This window comes from Cyclopterus lumpus, chromosome 18 (genome assembly GCF_009769545.1).
Source record: "Cyclopterus lumpus isolate fCycLum1 chromosome 18, fCycLum1.pri, whole genome shotgun sequence".
NCBI lineage: Eukaryota > Metazoa > Chordata > Actinopteri > Perciformes > Cyclopteridae > Cyclopterus > Cyclopterus lumpus.
In genome coordinates this window covers 3961101-3977724 of record NC_046983.1, presented here as the reverse complement: position 1 = coordinate 3977724, position 16624 = coordinate 3961101, and the positions used below count along the sequence as shown (strand labels likewise).

At 46.2% G+C, this 16624-nt stretch overlaps 1 protein-coding gene across 1 annotated transcript in view; it reads right to left on the bottom strand.

The window, feature by feature from the left end:
* Positions 1-759: 759 nt before the first annotated feature.
* Positions 760-16624, bottom strand: part of nhsl2 (NHS-like 2) — a 20415-nt gene continuing 4550 nt past the window's right edge. Inside the window, exons 3-9 of the mRNA XM_034557746.1 lie at positions 15298-15529; positions 6786-6968; positions 4754-5870; positions 3482-4637; positions 3087-3384; positions 2471-2582; positions 760-1758 (exon numbers count right to left, since the gene is read on the bottom strand). Of these exons, the coding sequence (XP_034413637.1) occupies positions 1428-1758; positions 2471-2582; positions 3087-3384; positions 3482-4637; positions 4754-5870; positions 6786-6968; positions 15298-15529 (3429 nt within the window). The 3' untranslated portion in view covers positions 760-1427. The remainder of the gene's footprint in view (positions 1759-2470; positions 2583-3086; positions 3385-3481; positions 4638-4753; positions 5871-6785; positions 6969-15297; positions 15530-16624) is intronic.

Genomic DNA, 16624 nt, shown 5'->3' with positions numbered 1-16624 from the left:
CTGTTGGTCCCCAGAACCCTCTTGGTCCCCAGAATCCTGTTGGTCCCCAGAACCCTCTTGGTCCCCAGAACCCTTACTTGATGGTTCCGGAGCGTGTGTGTGTGGGTGTATGGAGAGGGGAGGCTGCTGAGATCACTCGAATCCTCGCCGCGGGTTGACGACACACCCACACACACACACACACACACAACACACACACGCACACACCGTTAGGTCTCCTCTGGTCTGTTTGTAGTCCTTTGGTCCCGTCACCAGAGACCAAGAGTGGATAAAAACCCTGTTTAATAACCAGGCCTGCTTCATACTCTCCTGTACAGAAACTCCACAGGCCAGATGTCATCTGCGCACACACTCGTATGTGTATGTGTGTGTGTGTGTGTGTGTATGTGTGTATGTGTGTCCGTGTCTTAGTCCAAGCTGCTCGCTGTACACTATTTTTAGTCCACGATGATCCGTTGATAGATGCGTCGCTTTCGTCTCTGTACATACCATAATAACCCCAACGGAGCGCTGTACAGTACACGTGGCCCATCTGGCATGAAAAAAAACAAAAACAAAACACTTCAACAGAGACTGAAAAAAAATAAATGATCGGCGAACGTCTCAAGAAAAAGAAAAAGGAAAGTGCTTGCGTTCCAAAATGTCTTCGGCCGCCTCCGTTCACGAGCAACTAAATACGAGACATGCCCATGCGTCATCTTTGGTGGCCATAAGCCCCTCTCACCCCCCCTCCCCCCCCCACCCCCAAACCGTGTGGTTTCTTCCTTGTTAATCCTGGTCAAGTCACTGAGATGCTGACGCCTCTCTATGAGTTATGACGGTGCCCGAGGGGAGTTTTTTTGGGGGGCAGGTTCCTTCGATTCATGTCATATTTTTTTACTCCATTTATTTCTTGGATTCATTTCCGCGGTATACCTTGCTGATCAGTAATAGCTGTTGGCAGATTCATATTTATGAACATTGTTGTCGTCTGGGACTCTTGTTGTCTTCATCCAGAAGGAGCGAGGAGTGAAGATATCCACCGTATATCCTTATATGTCCACTCCACCCATCCAGCTATGCATCCATCACCACCTCCACCCCCCAAAGGGGACCACAAGGAGCGGCAAAAAACGTAAAAAAACGTAAAACCTTAAAACCTTAAAACCTCCACCGTTCATTGAAAATACAGCGAGGAACAAACATCGCTCTCCACAGATTTCAGGGACCAGTTTGACGGGGAACAGATGGCGCTTCAACCAATGGGAGGGGACCGTTTTGTCCCCCCACCAAAAAAAATGTGCTCCGATTTGATTGGACGGTGCAAATGATCAATCAGTAGTTGGAGCGAGCCGATTGGACGCGCTAGTCGAAAATGCCCCGTCTGCAGCGGGGCCGCACGTCGTAGAATTGGTTTGGTGGCTTTAGTCGATCTGGTTAACTTCCGCTCATTGATCGTTGGGTTTGCTGTTCCCGTACGCCGCCGCGTCTCCTGCCTCGCCCGGCGCCGACTCCGTGACCCGCCGCGCCAAAGGGTTTGTGCTTTTGAGGAGCTCCATGGCGGAGACTCTGGCACCTCCGCCGGACGCCTTGCTGCCTTTCTTCTGAAGCAGGGCCATGAAGTTGTCGTTGCGGGAGCTCGACCTCTGGCTGCCCAAGGTCATGTTCCGGAAGTCGGTGCCGCAGCCGCCGCCGCTGTGCTTCACCGGGGACACGAGACTTTGCCGGCTACCGAAGGAGTCCGTCGGCTCCTTGCGGCCGAGGACCTTTCGCTTGGACCTGCGGCGAAGAGAGAGGATTGTTAGCAAAACGGTGAAGAATGGCGAGATAAAGAAGCATGTTTACATTCTACACCGCGGTGTCACGTGTCGCTAGTTTTCAATAAGTGTGGCCTCGCCGACATCTGCTGGGCGGTCCCTCGCCGTGGCGTCTATTCTGGCATCGCCATGTTGCACGTGTGAACGGAGGCAAGGCGGAAATATTCCTCAATGAAGAGTTTAATTTACAGATTACATGGAAGTTATCCATGTAATCCCCCCCCCCCCCCCCCCCCCCCCCTTTTTCCTTCTCTGGGTTTCAAGCTATTTTCAGCATCATGCGAAGTAACATCATGAACACCTGTTGCTTAGAGACCAGCTTGTGTGTGTGTGTGTGTGTGTGTGTGTGTGTGTATGCGTTGGTTTGTTTGTGTGTGCGTGTATGCGTAAGTGTGTGTGTATGTGTGTGTGTGTATACGTGTGTGTGTGTGTGTGTATGACATTGGTCATACAGTAGCCGGCAGTCCGTGTAGCCGTTGCTAGGCAACCTTCCGGTCCGCCTCACACCTTCTCAACCAGTCAATGCGCTTCACTCTCGGGTTATAAAACACCTGCAGGGAACTCGGCCAATATGCTAATAATGCACCTTTAAGCCTTTTCCAACCTCCTGTAATATTCCTGAGTTATAGCAAGTATGTGTAATGCATGAATGAGATGAGTATAAGTACACAAACCTGTGAATAATAGTGAACAGGTCTTCGGTGGTGTGTGTTGCGGGTGCGCCGGCCACATCGTCCGTTTCCTCGGCGATGTGCAGTACCGACTTCTCGTTGGCTGCAGAGTCGTCTGAACGAGACGAGAGAAATTCTACCCCAAAATCCAATATTCACAATAAGTGTTGCATGCAATTCAAAGACAAATCTGACTTTTCACATGCACATGCAGCTAATAATTAGATAATAATGATGAATGTCAGCAGCGCTGTTGCAAACAGTAGGAACCAGTCTGTGTTTTGATTCTGGACAATTTTTGCGCAATTGGGGTTTGATTTGCTTTAAAAAAAACTGCCAAATCTCCTCTGGCATAATCAGGACAACTGTTTCATGTATATTTCGTTTTTTAAATGTATTGGTGAAGGGACAGTATTTATTTTATTTGGACTCTTGATATCTTATTTATATCTCTTTTTGTTTCTTTTCTTTTTTTGTATAGTTGTAATGTCGTCATATTGTCATATCTGTCATGCATGTTATTTTCCCTGTTTATAAATGCCTCTTACGTCTGACGAGGTGTTTCTTTTTATGGTCCTCAATATGTTTTATAAAATAGATTTTAAAAAAAGGTACGTACCCGCCTCAATCTCAGTGCTTCCCATTTTCCATTCCAGCTCTGTGAGAGATGAATCATGAAGGGATGACTCTTTTGAGCTCTCCTCGTATATTTCCAAGTGGTCCTCATCTTGCTCTGGCATTTCGGGAACACCAGGAGAACCGTGAAACTCTTCTGGTGGGAATGTTCCTCCAGGGGACCGGAGGCCCACGGGGCTGTCAGCCCGGGGGGTCTGACGTTCTGTGCTCCCATTAGTGGAGGAGTGGACCGACGAGGGAAGAAGCAGCACATTCGGCTTCTTGGGGACTGGAGGTGGAACCTGGACAAGAATGATAATTTAAATACTTGATTATTTGCCTCCATGAACTGTATTTATACTGTTTCCATTAATGACACCCCTAAATTAAAGAGCTCACCTTGGGTTTCTTTTTGTCCGACAGCTCTGCCAGACAGGAGATTGTCATCCTTGAGGGGAGGGTCTTGCTTTTGTCCTGGAGCTCGGGAGCCTCCTGGTTGTTGCATTGAGAGGGGAGTGATCCTCCGTCCCCAGGACCAAGACGAACCTCCGGGTTTGTGTCAAATTCAGGCTCCATTGTCGGGTCTTCAAGGAGGGGCTGGGGGTCCGGAAGTGGAGGGAGATCGAAGAGAGACCGGGAGTGGTGGAGGAATGGATGATCATAGGCAGTTTGTGGAGAGGTGGTCAAATCTGGAAGAACTGAGGGACTTGTTGTTTGTGGTGGAGGTTTTTTGGGTTTGGGTTTCCTCATGACTTTGTAGATGTTGCCCAGGGGCACAGGCCGGTCCACGGGTGAGCCAGGAGGTGACTCGAGGGCTAGGGGGGAAGTTGAGGAGGGGGAAGAAGACTTGAAGAGCAGGTTTAGGGGCCGCTTGGGCAACGGGGGCTTTACAGCGACAGGTGGTTTGGGTTTGGGTAGGGTGGGTGGCGGGCTGGGGTCCTCACAAAAGTCTCGACCGTGCTGTTCCTCTTCGATGGTGTCAGACGCCCCGTCGGGGCAGTCCTCCAAGTCACCACGGGAAACGGAGCGAAGCCGAATGGTCTTCAGCTCATTCTGGGTAACCACAGGCAATGCCTGCGAGGAGTTGGGACTGCTTTTCCCCGGCTTCACCGCCGTTGAGGTGTCAGAATGTCGCCTGCTAGCCTTTTGCTTTGGCTTGATGGATGACAGCTCCAGATGTGCATTCCCTGGCATCTCAAAGGACAATCTAGACCTCGCACACGGGTCCTTGGGCGACGGTAGCGAAGATTTCCTTTCTGGGATCTTTGGACGCAACTTACAACCCAATGTCCCTATTGTCCCGTGACCTGACATGTGATTGAGGGGAACAGTTAGGGTGGGAGTCTCTGATTGGCTGGAATAGCCACTTGACGGGGACATGAGTCCCGGGGGTTTGAAGGGCGAGGACGCCTTGATGTCCGTTTCTATGGAGAGCTGTGAGGGTGAGGTCGCTCTGGAGGTGGAGGGAGAATCAAGCAGGGACTCCGAGCTGCCTCTGACTTTCATACATTCAATCACTGTGGTACCTGTTGCTGTGCTGGAGCCTGATAGAGACCTGGAAGACAGGAGAACTCATTGCATTTGTAGTCTTGACCTACCAATCTTTATAAATACATAAGAGACAAAAAGAAAACTAGACAGAGTGGAAAGTAGACAGATTTCATGTCCTACCTGTAAGGGTCGTTCTTCCACTCCCCCAGCTGCCAGTGAGAGGGTAAGGTCAGCTCTGTCTCTCCCTCCCTCTCGGGTGCCTGAACCTCCAGGCTCGGCGGTCCATCGGTGCATCCACGGCCCAGCTCCCGCTCTACAACACTGGGTTTAGAAGAGCAGGACGAGCTGGGCAGGAGGAAATCGGACTGGAAGTCCGTGAAGTGGTCCCTGGGGATGTGCAGGCTCTTTGGCCGGCCATCCCGGTAAAGTCCGCCTCCATGGTGGATTCGCCCCTCGGCTTCTCCGAGGTTCTTCATGAGAGAGACGCTCCTCACAGGAGGGGGTGGCTTGCGCTTGGATTTCTTCAGCGAGATGGAGCGCGAGCGTAGGCGCAAGTGGCCGTCAGCGCTGTAGTCCGAAGCCGTGACGGAGATCGTGTCGGCGGTACTGGTGCTGTCCTCGGAGCTCCCTCTAGGGTAGAGAAGTGCATAGTTCTCACCCAAACCCAGGAAGTGATGATGCTGTTGTTGGTGGTCTGTCAGTGCCGTAGCATTCCCGTTCCCTGTGGGCAAGATGTTCCCGTCTGGCTGCCCTAAACCACCTTCCGTAAAGCAGAAGGAACCAGAATCCGTGGGCGTAGAAAGGGAACGCTCCCGGAACTTGAAGGCGTTTGCCGCCGCGATGGAACGTGCCGACCTCTCGCGCCCTCTACCTTCCTCCGCAACCCCCCCTCCGCCACCACCACCTCCACCTCCCCTCCCTCCGTCCGCTGCAGCCCCTTCCGTCTCGCTCCGCTTCCCCATCATCGCCGCTGCCAGTGAAATCCCCGGCATGGTGTTCCCTCCTCTCCCGGAAGGGTTGCTCACGGACGTAAACGAACTGGAGTGCGAGCTCACCGACTGTCCCGAGCTCACCAACATCACCCCGTCCTGCATCCCGCCTCCGGCGTTTCCGATGACGCTGTGCTGTTTTGGCGGGACCGCCGGGCCTTTGTTCGCGTTGTAATTGTACGGCTCGTTCCACGCCCCGGGTGAAAAGGTGGAGCCCTTGGGTCCGTTCCAGGAAGAGGAGGGTGTGTTTGAGCACAGCAGCCCAGAGGTGTCCATAGTTCCTGGGTGGAGATGGTCCGGAGTGTCTCCTGTGGGGGAGGAGACAATTAATACGACTGATCCAAACAAACTCACATGACCGTATAGCAGATTCACATTGACTGTCTTCCATACTTCAACAGCAATACATCCTTTATATAAACTTTTTTTTTTTTCTGGCTACCAACTTATATCTGGAAAAAACTTCTGCACACTGTCAGCACATAATTTCATTCAGAGCCAGACCTTCAGGATTCATTGCACTCTTTTTACGACAAGATGTGAATGTTTGCTTTTTTTATTATATACTCATCTCGGGTGTTCCTGTGATCGGCGCCTTTTGTGATTGGCTGCTGCGGGCTGCATAAACACACTTTGAACTACCCAACACACACTGTCTTTTTGCGCTCCTCAGTAATGGATCAGAATTCAAAATAGATAATCAAATATTGTGACTCATGGACACAAAACCAATTACCAATTCTAAAAGAAATACAAAAAAAAGTGTCAGATACATGCTGTGCTTTTTCTCGCCTGCAAACAAGTCCTTATTCAGGTTAAACTCTTTACATAAATTATTAACCAAACAATCTCTGTGTTTTTCTTTTCATTAAATTAAAAATGTGGGATCTGTCTGAAAGCAGAAAGATAAAAATGTTTATGATGTTTTCCTGCCGCAGTGACCGCTTTTAACATGAATACAAACATGCCAAAATTAGTCTAACAAAGCTTAGTTTATGTGAATTGACACTAAAATAAAACGTTTTTTTACAAGATAGAAAGGAAATCTTTTGATCTTCCACCATCTTCCAAAAAAATAGCTGACATGGACCCATCAAATAAAAAAGCATAAAACACCTTTTCTGGTTTCTAAGGTTTCAACACCAACTGGGGTTAGTAGTTAATGAGTAGAGATATTTATTTTGGAGGGTAAGCGCTTCCCTTTAATGGCGGCGCACACACACCTGCGGTTAAGGTTGTGTCGAGGTCCGAGTGGGTCTTCCTCAGGCGGAGGTTCTGGTGCAAGGTGTCCGTGACGGGTTCCAGGGAGCGGGGCTGGTGGGGGGAGGGCTCCCCCGGAGAGGGGGATGTGTTCGGGGAGTGCTGGAGGAGGTCGACGCCGTGGAATCTCCCTCCTCTACCTTCACCTGGAGAAGCAGCAGAGCCACAGCGAGGTCAGCGAGAGGAGAGGGACGGTGAAGAATGAGATTACGACTCTTCAGAGATAGAGATGTGTCGAGAGGGAATTTGATTCCGTCACCATCCCCCTGATTTAAAGTCATTCTTAAAAGGGTGCAACGTTTTAATAAATATGATTTAGTGTTTTTATTACACTCAATGTACCGGGCTTGTCTCACTCAGCTGAAATTGTTATTGGAGATGGACCGAAGACCGGGCAGTAATGTGGCTTCAACCATTTAAAATACATTTTAAGTGACATTGTGGAGAAATGCGATGTGAACATCTGCTAAATGTACAGAACATTGCATGTTCAAAAGGCCCCAAACCATTAGGGCATAAACTTAACACAACTGGCTTAAACCAAACATTGGCTGCAGTTGCATCAGCCATACATTTTTATATCTGTATGAAACCAACGTGATCGATGATTCCTCGTAAATTGTTCACATAAAGCTCATTGAGCAAAATCTTCTCCCACACATTTCATATTAACTTCTTGTCAAACGTGATCAACTGCTGTTTCTTTTACCCAAAAAATTGTTTTCATTTAAAAATGATACAAAATAACAGTCAATTCCACTTTGCATTTTCAATCGCTGTTAAACCACCGTCAATAATATTAAACACTTCCTGCAAATGTTTCACAATAAAACTTATAAACTGCTGGAACACTGAAAACCTTTTTGCGACATATATATGTATATATATTTCAACACTTCCTAGTTTAAAGACTACAAACTGCAACACTTCCTAGTTTAAAGACTACAAACTGCAACACTTCCTAGTTTAAAGACTACAAACTGCAACACTCCCTGGTTTAAAGACTACAAACTGCAACACTTCCTAGTTTAAACACTACAAACTGCAACACTTCCTGGTTTAAACACTACAAACTGCAACACGTAATGGTTTAAAGACTACAAACTGCAACACTTCCTGGTTTAAACACTACAAACTGCAACACGTAATGGTTTAAAGACTACAAACTGCAACACTTCCTGGTTTAAACACTACAAACTGCAACACGTAATGGTTTAAAGACTACAAACTCTCAACATGAGGGCAGCCTTATGAAATTTCTGGGGCCCTGAAGCCAGTAGTTTGGGTTAGATTTTGAGCATTATCCGTCATGATTTCTGGATTTCTTTAATACTTTGAGCCGCTGATGCGCAAATGACGTGACGCCAGCTGTTTAGCTGAACACTGAAAATGACAAAGAGCGCATTAAACTGTTGTAACTACATGCTTGAAAAGCCACACGTTTCCTCTGCCATCATAAACATGTTTATGATACACATTTTCAATCCAGAGCGATTTACAGCAGATGCTGCTGGAGAAAGCTGCTGTTCTGTTGTACTTCCTGTCCTTCTGACGCCTGGTCTGAGCAGACAGGACTCCAATGAGTCATCGGAGGCAGCAGGTACCCACTCCATCACCTCCATCACCTCCATCACCTCCTTCACCTCCATGAAGCTCACTCGGCCGCATAATTCGTGTTTCTTCATGAATTAAGCGCCGGGCTGATAAATTCAATAACTGCTTGTTTTGACGCTGAATGTAAAAGCCAAAAAGCCTTTTGGAAGAAAGTCTTCAATCAAGACTTTGATCCATAGGAGTTTGCGGTTAAAAAAATACATATTATTTCAACAGCTATCACAATGAAACAGAAGCTGAATAAAAGGCCTAGGTTTCATTCTAGGCCAAATTAATCAAAGTTAGGAGGGCATGTGATGAGTTTCTTTTGCACCAAAATGAATTTTGGTGGCTAGAAAATCCAATTTCCTGGCTGGATAATTATTAAATGACTGATTAAAGTGAAACCCATGAGCCCTGGCAGATGTGTCATGGAGCATTTTATGTTATCAGCGAGAAATAAAAAACCCTTTTTGCTGTTTGTTCTCTCAACCCGTCTGCCTGCTTCCTATTGACGACCTGTCTATCTGCCTCGGTCGTTCATCTTCTGTCTATTGCTCCACCAATTTGTCCGTATGGTTCACCGAGACGTTCTGTGCATGAATAAATGAGAGTGTTTTGGCTGAAACATCGACAGCGGAGGCTAAATATGACTTCTTAATGATGACTTCCTGTCTCGCTGTCTTGCGTACGCCCACTTCCCGCTGGACTGGATCGCCTCTTTTAATCCTCGTTTCATCCAGTCGAAAAAGTTTTTCTTTCCGAGACCGTTAAAAAAAAAGAAGAAAAGTCTGTCTTTCTTTTCTGGACGCCGACCGCCTCGTCTCTGATGGAGCGGTCGCTCGGAGGCCGGGAGTCTTTGTGTTGCTCCCGCGGCCATAAATAAACGATCGGCGGCCTCCACCGAGGAGACGAGACAGCAACTCTTTCATCATCGTGTCTGTTCGGTATACGCGGTCTGTTCTCCGTGGGTGCGGTGCACCCTGAGGTTCTGTGTCTAAATGAGTCCTTTCGACCACAAAAACGACCATTTGTGTTTCAATTACTCGGGAATTCAAGGTAAGTGATGCACAAAATGGTTATGAGTAACCCTGTTTTTGCCTTAAAACATGAGATCTACTCCTCTCAGGGCCGACAATGCCGATAGAGTCCATGCGATGAGGTCAAAGGTCGAGGAGAGAACGAGGAGCTTGAATGGAGATTGTTTTATCTTTCAAAGGTCGACAATGAACTGGAGCCTGACGGCTTGAACCGAGACGCACAAAAACAAGGTGCTCAAAACGTATTCCCAGGCATTGAACACGACGATGTTCCACACGCAATGCTAGAGAATACGTGGTAGATACAATGAACAGGGATTTGGACAATTGTTATGATTTATTAACATTAATACGCTCTCCTCAAAGCCGCCAGACTCCAGTAATGTTATTAACTCGACGATCATAGACGAACACTTCGTTTAAAGTCGACAGATTGAAAACAAAAACAAAAATACAAAGTAAAGTCTGTCTGTCTGTCTGTGTGTGTGTCTGTGTGTCTGTGTGTGTGTATGTGTGTCTGTGTGTGTGTCTGTGTGTGTGTCTGTGTGTCTGTGTGTCTGTCTGTCTGTCTGTCTGTCTGTCTGTGTGTCTGTCTGTGTGCCTGTCTGTGTGTCTGTCTGTGTGTCTGTCTGTCTGTCTGTGTGTCTGTGTGTCTGTCTGTCTGTCTGTGTCTGTGTGTCTGTCGGTGTGCCTGTCTGTCTGTCTGTGTGTCTGTGTGTCTGTCTGTCTGTCTGTGTGTGTGTGTGTCTGTCTGTCTGTGTGTCTGACTGTCTGTCTGTCTGTCTGTCTGTGAGCCTGTCTGTCTGTCTGTCTGTGTGCCTGTCCGTCTGTGTGTCTGTCTGTCTGTCTGTGTGTCTGTGTGTCTGTGTGTCTGTGTGTCTGTCTGTCTGTCTGTGTGTCTGTCTGTGTCTGTGTGTCTGTGTGTCTGTCTGTTTGTCTGTCTGTGTGTCTGTCTGTGTGTCTGTCTGTGTGTGTGTCTGTGTGTGTGTCTGTGTGTCTGTGTGTGTGTCTGTGTGTCTGTGTGTCTGTGTGTGTGTCTGTGTGTCTGTGTGTCTGTCTGTCTGTCTGTCTGTGTGTCTGTCTGTGTGCCTGTCTGTGTGTCTGTCTGTGTGTCTGTCTGTCTGTCTGTGTGTCTGTGTGTCTGTCTGTCTGTCTGTGTCTGTGTGTCTGTCGGTGTGCCTGTCTGTCTGTCTGTGTGTCTGTGTGTCTGTCTGTCTGTCTGTGTGTGTGTGTGTCTGTCTGTCTGTGTGTCTGACTGTCTGTCTGTCTGTCTGTCTGTGAGCCTGTCTGTCTGTCTGTCTGTGTGCCTGTCCGTCTGTGTGTCTGTCTGTCTGTCTGTGTGTCTGTGTGTCTGTGTGTCTGTGTGTCTGTCTGTCTGTCTGTGTGTCTGTCTGTGTCTGTGTGTCTGTCTGTCTGTCTGTGTGTCTGTCTGTGTCTGTGTGTCTGTGTGTCTGTCTGTTTGTCTGTCTGTGTGTCTGTCTGTGTGTCTGTCTGTGTGTGTGTCTGTGTGTGTGTGTCTGTCTCTCTGCATTCACATCTTCAAAGAGTTTCAGCCATTCATGAAAAATTGCCAGAGCGAGAAGTGCAGAAGGAGGAGGAGGAAGAGGAGGAGGAAGAGGAGGAGGAGGAAGAGGAGGAGGAGGAAGAGGAGGAGGAGGGCGCTGTCACAAAACAATCCCTCATTATCCTTCATTCATTACTCTTTCATCCCATATCCCTCCATCTTCCTCTTCACCTCCTTCTTCTTCTTCTTGGCGACAGTTTCACTCACTTGTTTTTCCGCTATAATATTTCTCTCTCTCTCTATCTTATTTTTTTATTTTAGGGAGGAGAGGGGAAGAGAGGCGAGTTACCATGGCAACAGCAAGCTGGCTGCAAGAAGCTACCTGTTCGCCGGTTTGGAGAGAAAACGAAAGACAGCGAGAGAGAGAGTGAGAGAGAGAGAGAGAGAGAGGACACAGAGATAAAGATAGAGAGATGTAGAGAGACAGAGAGAGGGAAAGAGGGAGAGAGAGAGAGAGGACACAGAGATAGAGAGACGTAGAGAGACAGAGAGAGGGAAAGAGGGAGAGAGCGAGAGAGAGACTGGGTGTCACAGTAACATATTGTATGATATTTTATAGTCAGTCGTATATTTGAGTCCTTCACAGCAGACGTGTCAACGAGTCTCAACAGATTTAACTGTCATGAAGAATGTGTTGTTTAAATAAAAGATAAACAAAAGATAAACAAAAGGTGAATCAAGGGCTTCATAAACGTCGTGGACTCCTGTTGTTGGATTTAAAAAATAAACAACGATCATTTACCCATTTTGGTTTGTTTCTCAAAGATTTTGCGTCTTCGTAAGGAGCCGACGGGGTCCAGAGATACGAGATATGAGATATGAGATACGAGATACGAGATACAATACATGAGATATGAGATACGAGATCTGAGATCTGAGATCTGAGATACGAGATACGAGATACGAGATATGAGATATGAGATATGAGATACGAGATACGAGATACGAGATACGAGATACGAGATACGATACATGAGATATGAGATATGAGATACGAGATACGATATACGAGATACAATACATGAGATATGAGATCTGAGATCTGAGATCTGAGATACGAGATACGAGATATGAAATACGAGATACGAGATACAATACATGAGATATGAGATACGATATCTGAGATCTGAGATACGAGATACGAGATACGAGATATGAGATAAGAGATACGAGATACGAGATACGATACATGAGATATGAGATACGAGATATGAGATATGAGATAAGAGATATGAGATACGAGATACGAGATATGATATACAAGATACGAGATATGATATACGAGATACGAGATACGATACATGAGATACGAGATATGATACATGAGATACGAGATACGATACATGAGATATGATATACGAGATACGAGATACGATACATGAGATATGAGATACGAGATATGAGATACGAGATACGATACATGAGATATGAGATACGAGATATGATATACGAGATACGAGATATGATATACGAGATACAAGATACAAGATACGATACATGAGATACAAGATATGAGATACGAGATACAAGATACGATACATGAGATACGAGATATGAGATACGAGATACAAGATACGATACATGAGATACGAGATATGATATACGAGATACGAGATACAAGATACGATACATGAGATACGAGATACGAGATACGATACATGAGATACGAGATATGAGATACGAGATACAAGATACAATACATGAGATACGAGATATGAGATACGAGATACAAGATACGATACATGAGATACGAGATATGAGATACGAGATACAAGATACGATAGATGAGATATGTCGTCAGTCAGAAGAAAGTCAGAATAAACGTGATGTCCTTAAAGTACTCCTCTCTCTCTCTCTCTCTCTCTCTCAGAAGGAAGTGAGTACCCACCAAGTACAACGCCACAGGCATGCATCATTATACCTGACCTTCTACTCCACTACACAGTGGGTGAGGAGAGGGTGTGTGGGAGAGAGAGAGAGAGAGAGAGAGAGAGAGAGAGGGGGAGGGAGGGAGAGAGAGAGAGATACTTAACTAAAGATACATGTAAAGGAGGGGAGAAGCAAAAGCAGTTGCTATGCCAAACATTGGGAGCACAACACATTTGCACATGCAAACACACACAAACAAACACACACACACGCCACACACAACCACACACACACGCACACACAAAGTAAACAAGGAGGAGGCCTGGTCGAGACGAGTGTCAGAATGATGCTGTTGAGGATGACCACAGCACACTAACAGCTCTGACAGCACACACACACACATACACACACACAGACACACACACACAGACACACACACATATAAAGCAGAGCTGACTGCCAGAGACGGGCGAGGGCGATAGCGAATGTGATCATAAGGAGAAAATGTTCTCGACGTCAGATCTTATTTCTGCAGCGCTTTTTGTCCCTTAAAGCTCAAACTTGTGTCAAGTGGCAATCCGTGTGTGTCTGTGTGTGTGTGTGCGTGTGCGTGTGCGTGCATGTGTGTGTGTGTGTGTGTGCGTGCGTGTGTGTGTACGAGCAACGAGAGGAAAACAAATGTCGAGGCTTTCCTTCTGGAACACGGAGCTTCCTGCTGTTTGGATGTTGCATCTGTTCTCTTTTATACATCCGTTGATAAGTGTTTTTTTCATTAAATAATTTATAGGATTTATTAAATTAAAGATTAAAAATAAAACTCAGTAGATTTTAAAGTGTTTTTTTGGACGAGTCTTCATTCAGAAAGTGTTCCTAACATTGAAGACGAGATCTTTTTCCTTCTCTTGTCACACACTCACGACCGGGGAACGCCGGCGGGTTCGTTTACATCCCCCATGATGCAATTCTAAGAGATGCAAGTAATACTTTAGTTTTTTTCTCTGTAGCAAAATTGGTTGCGCAACCCACGTGTTGTTGCATCATGACAACAATAAATCCTCCTTGGATCACATTTAGATTTATACAATCTAATTTGGGTTTGAGAGGCTACAGTTTCTACATATTTCTTCCCTCTAAACATATAAACTTTTTTATAACTTATAAACACTTTTTTAGCTCAAAGTTATGCCAATAAAAAGGCTATTTTTAGCATTTAGGAGGTTTTTTTAGGTCAGCAATGATTGCAGCAGGTCATTCATATTCAAGAGACCAAAATCAGCATTTATTTTTTACATTTTCCTTGTATATAGTGTATTCCGTCTTTTCAAAATGTAGAAATTCACGCCGATTCATCTCCAATACAATCCTCTCTTGGGTGCATTGAGGTCGTGAATTCCTTTCAATCTAATTATTACAACTTATCTTTTTAGCTCTAACTATGGAATCACCAATAAGACGTCTTTAGCAGACACACACATCTTTCTCTTTGACTGGACGACCATCGCAACTTCGTACGGGTTCCAAAAGGGTTCGAACGAGAACCATTTCCGTTTCCAAAGAACCCTGAAATGTGTTTTCAAGGGTTCTTTGTAAGACTAAGGGTTCCATTAGGATCCGCTTACCTCCAATGAACCTCTCAGGCCACAAAAAACATTGATGGTTCAGATTTAGAAGGTGGAAACGTTCTGTATAGAACCTCCACAGAGGGATCAGAGATCAACCATTGCACCATAGAAGGGTTCTTCGTAGAACATCTTTTCGGAACCTTTGAGAGACGGTTCAGCCTTTAAGTAAAAACCATCAGAAAGAGTCTTTCTATGGGCACAAGCCACAGAACCCATTATGGTTCCTCTAGTTAGCACCTATATTTCTAAGAGTGTGGGCTATTCCAGTTCTCCATGTTTACACACACACATCGATTTCAACTACAGCAAAACTCTTCTACGACTTTGACGGCTCAGGATCAGGCAATGAAACATTCATGAATTCCTTTTGATACCGTAGTACAAACCCTTGAAGGCAAGAACTTGGGAATATTATGCGATCTATACTTATTCTGTCCAGAATATTCCATGCAGCACCACCTCAGTAACTTTTTTCCAAGAAAACATCCCGCGGGCCGAGTTTGCTGAGATGCATACCGATGGGGTCTCTTGCACCTCCTCGCCTTGACGGTGACTTTCGCAACCAGAGGATAAGACTTGAAAGATGCTTCACCTTAAAGAAAAGGTACATCAGCACCTTCATCCCAAAGACTAGAGGTTCTTCTTTCTCAAGCTCATGTGTACTTTTCATACGACCAAGAAGAGAATGAATTTCCTCTTCTTAATCATCTAAATTATGCAAAGCGTCCTGAACAAAAGGACCCGTTGCTCCACACGTGACCTCCCGCCGTTGCTTTTCGCATCGTACCTGTGACGTCGAGCGGCAGGAAGTGACCCGGGGTGCGCCTCCCGAGCTGCAGGCGCGGTTTGTCTGCGACGGGCGGTCCGGCGGTCGCGGCGTTGCCGCTCCAACCCGGCGGCGGCGGTGGGCGGTCTGAGCCGCAGGGCGACGGGGTCGGGGAGGGAGAGGGGTCGACCACGGACCTCAGTCCAAACACAGAGGAGGTGGTTTCATCGTCGTAGAGCTGTTTGGACGCCGGCTGGCAGAAGAAGAAGAAGAAGAAAGGGATTTTGAGACGTGGTGAGCAATCTTCGCTTCATTAATTGATACTTGTTTGCCCCCTGGGGTCAGTGCAACAAGCTGTAAACACAACACATAACGACCTTATCAACAGGGTGGTGATTGCGGAAGCCAACGCTCGCCTGTTTACTCACCCGGCATTCACTTAGAGACGACTTTCTGGGTAAAGGGCACATTTAATAAAAAATAATTTGCTCCTTTTTTGGTCCCCACCAACAGCTGCAGAGTTGGGTGGTAATTGTCTGTGGGGTTGTCACTAAACACGAGCGTCCACGTTCGCATGTCACGTCGAACATCTTCGATTAATAATATTATAAATTTGAATCGGAGCAGCTTTGAAAAAAAAAAAAAGAGCTTCAACGAATGAGCGTTAGAAAATCTATGTGAATGGTTTCAGTCTTCTAGAATGCTGCTTTAAAATCCTTAAAAACACAAATTCACAATTATTTCTGATCTCTCTTATTTATTTAATTAATTAAAGCAAAAATCAATACATCCGAGGAAGCGAGACGACAAGGCGGAGGGCCAACTACTCATCTACTTCCACAAGTAGTTCTCTTTAAGCTGCTTCAATGCCAGCGGGAGAAAAAGAAGGTAAAATACACAATGATTGATTGATTGTATATTCATAGCTGTTGCAAGAGAGCAGGAAACATAGCGAAGAGAAAAGCCTGCTATCAACTCCAAGGCCTATCGCTGCCAAAACAGCCCTTGAGCCAGGCATTGAAACCCAAAACAGCTTCAGAGGAAAGCTGCTGCAATGCAGGCAACGCTCCAGTCTTTGTACTAAAAAAAACACGAGCGTTTGCCGTATGAATTCAGATATCTGCCAAAGTTGTGATTGAAATTAGCCGTCGACTTAACGGAGCTGTTTTAACAGCTTGCCGAAAAAAAAAAGTAAACGGAGCGCCAATATGCAGGAAACGTGCAGCCATCTTGCAGTAAAAATCACCGTGGGAGGCCATCGGGCTGCCATAATGACACAGTGCAGGGGGAAAGAAAAAAGGCCGAGAGCTATTAGCAGCAACGGCAGAGGAGCAGAGAACAGGAGCGC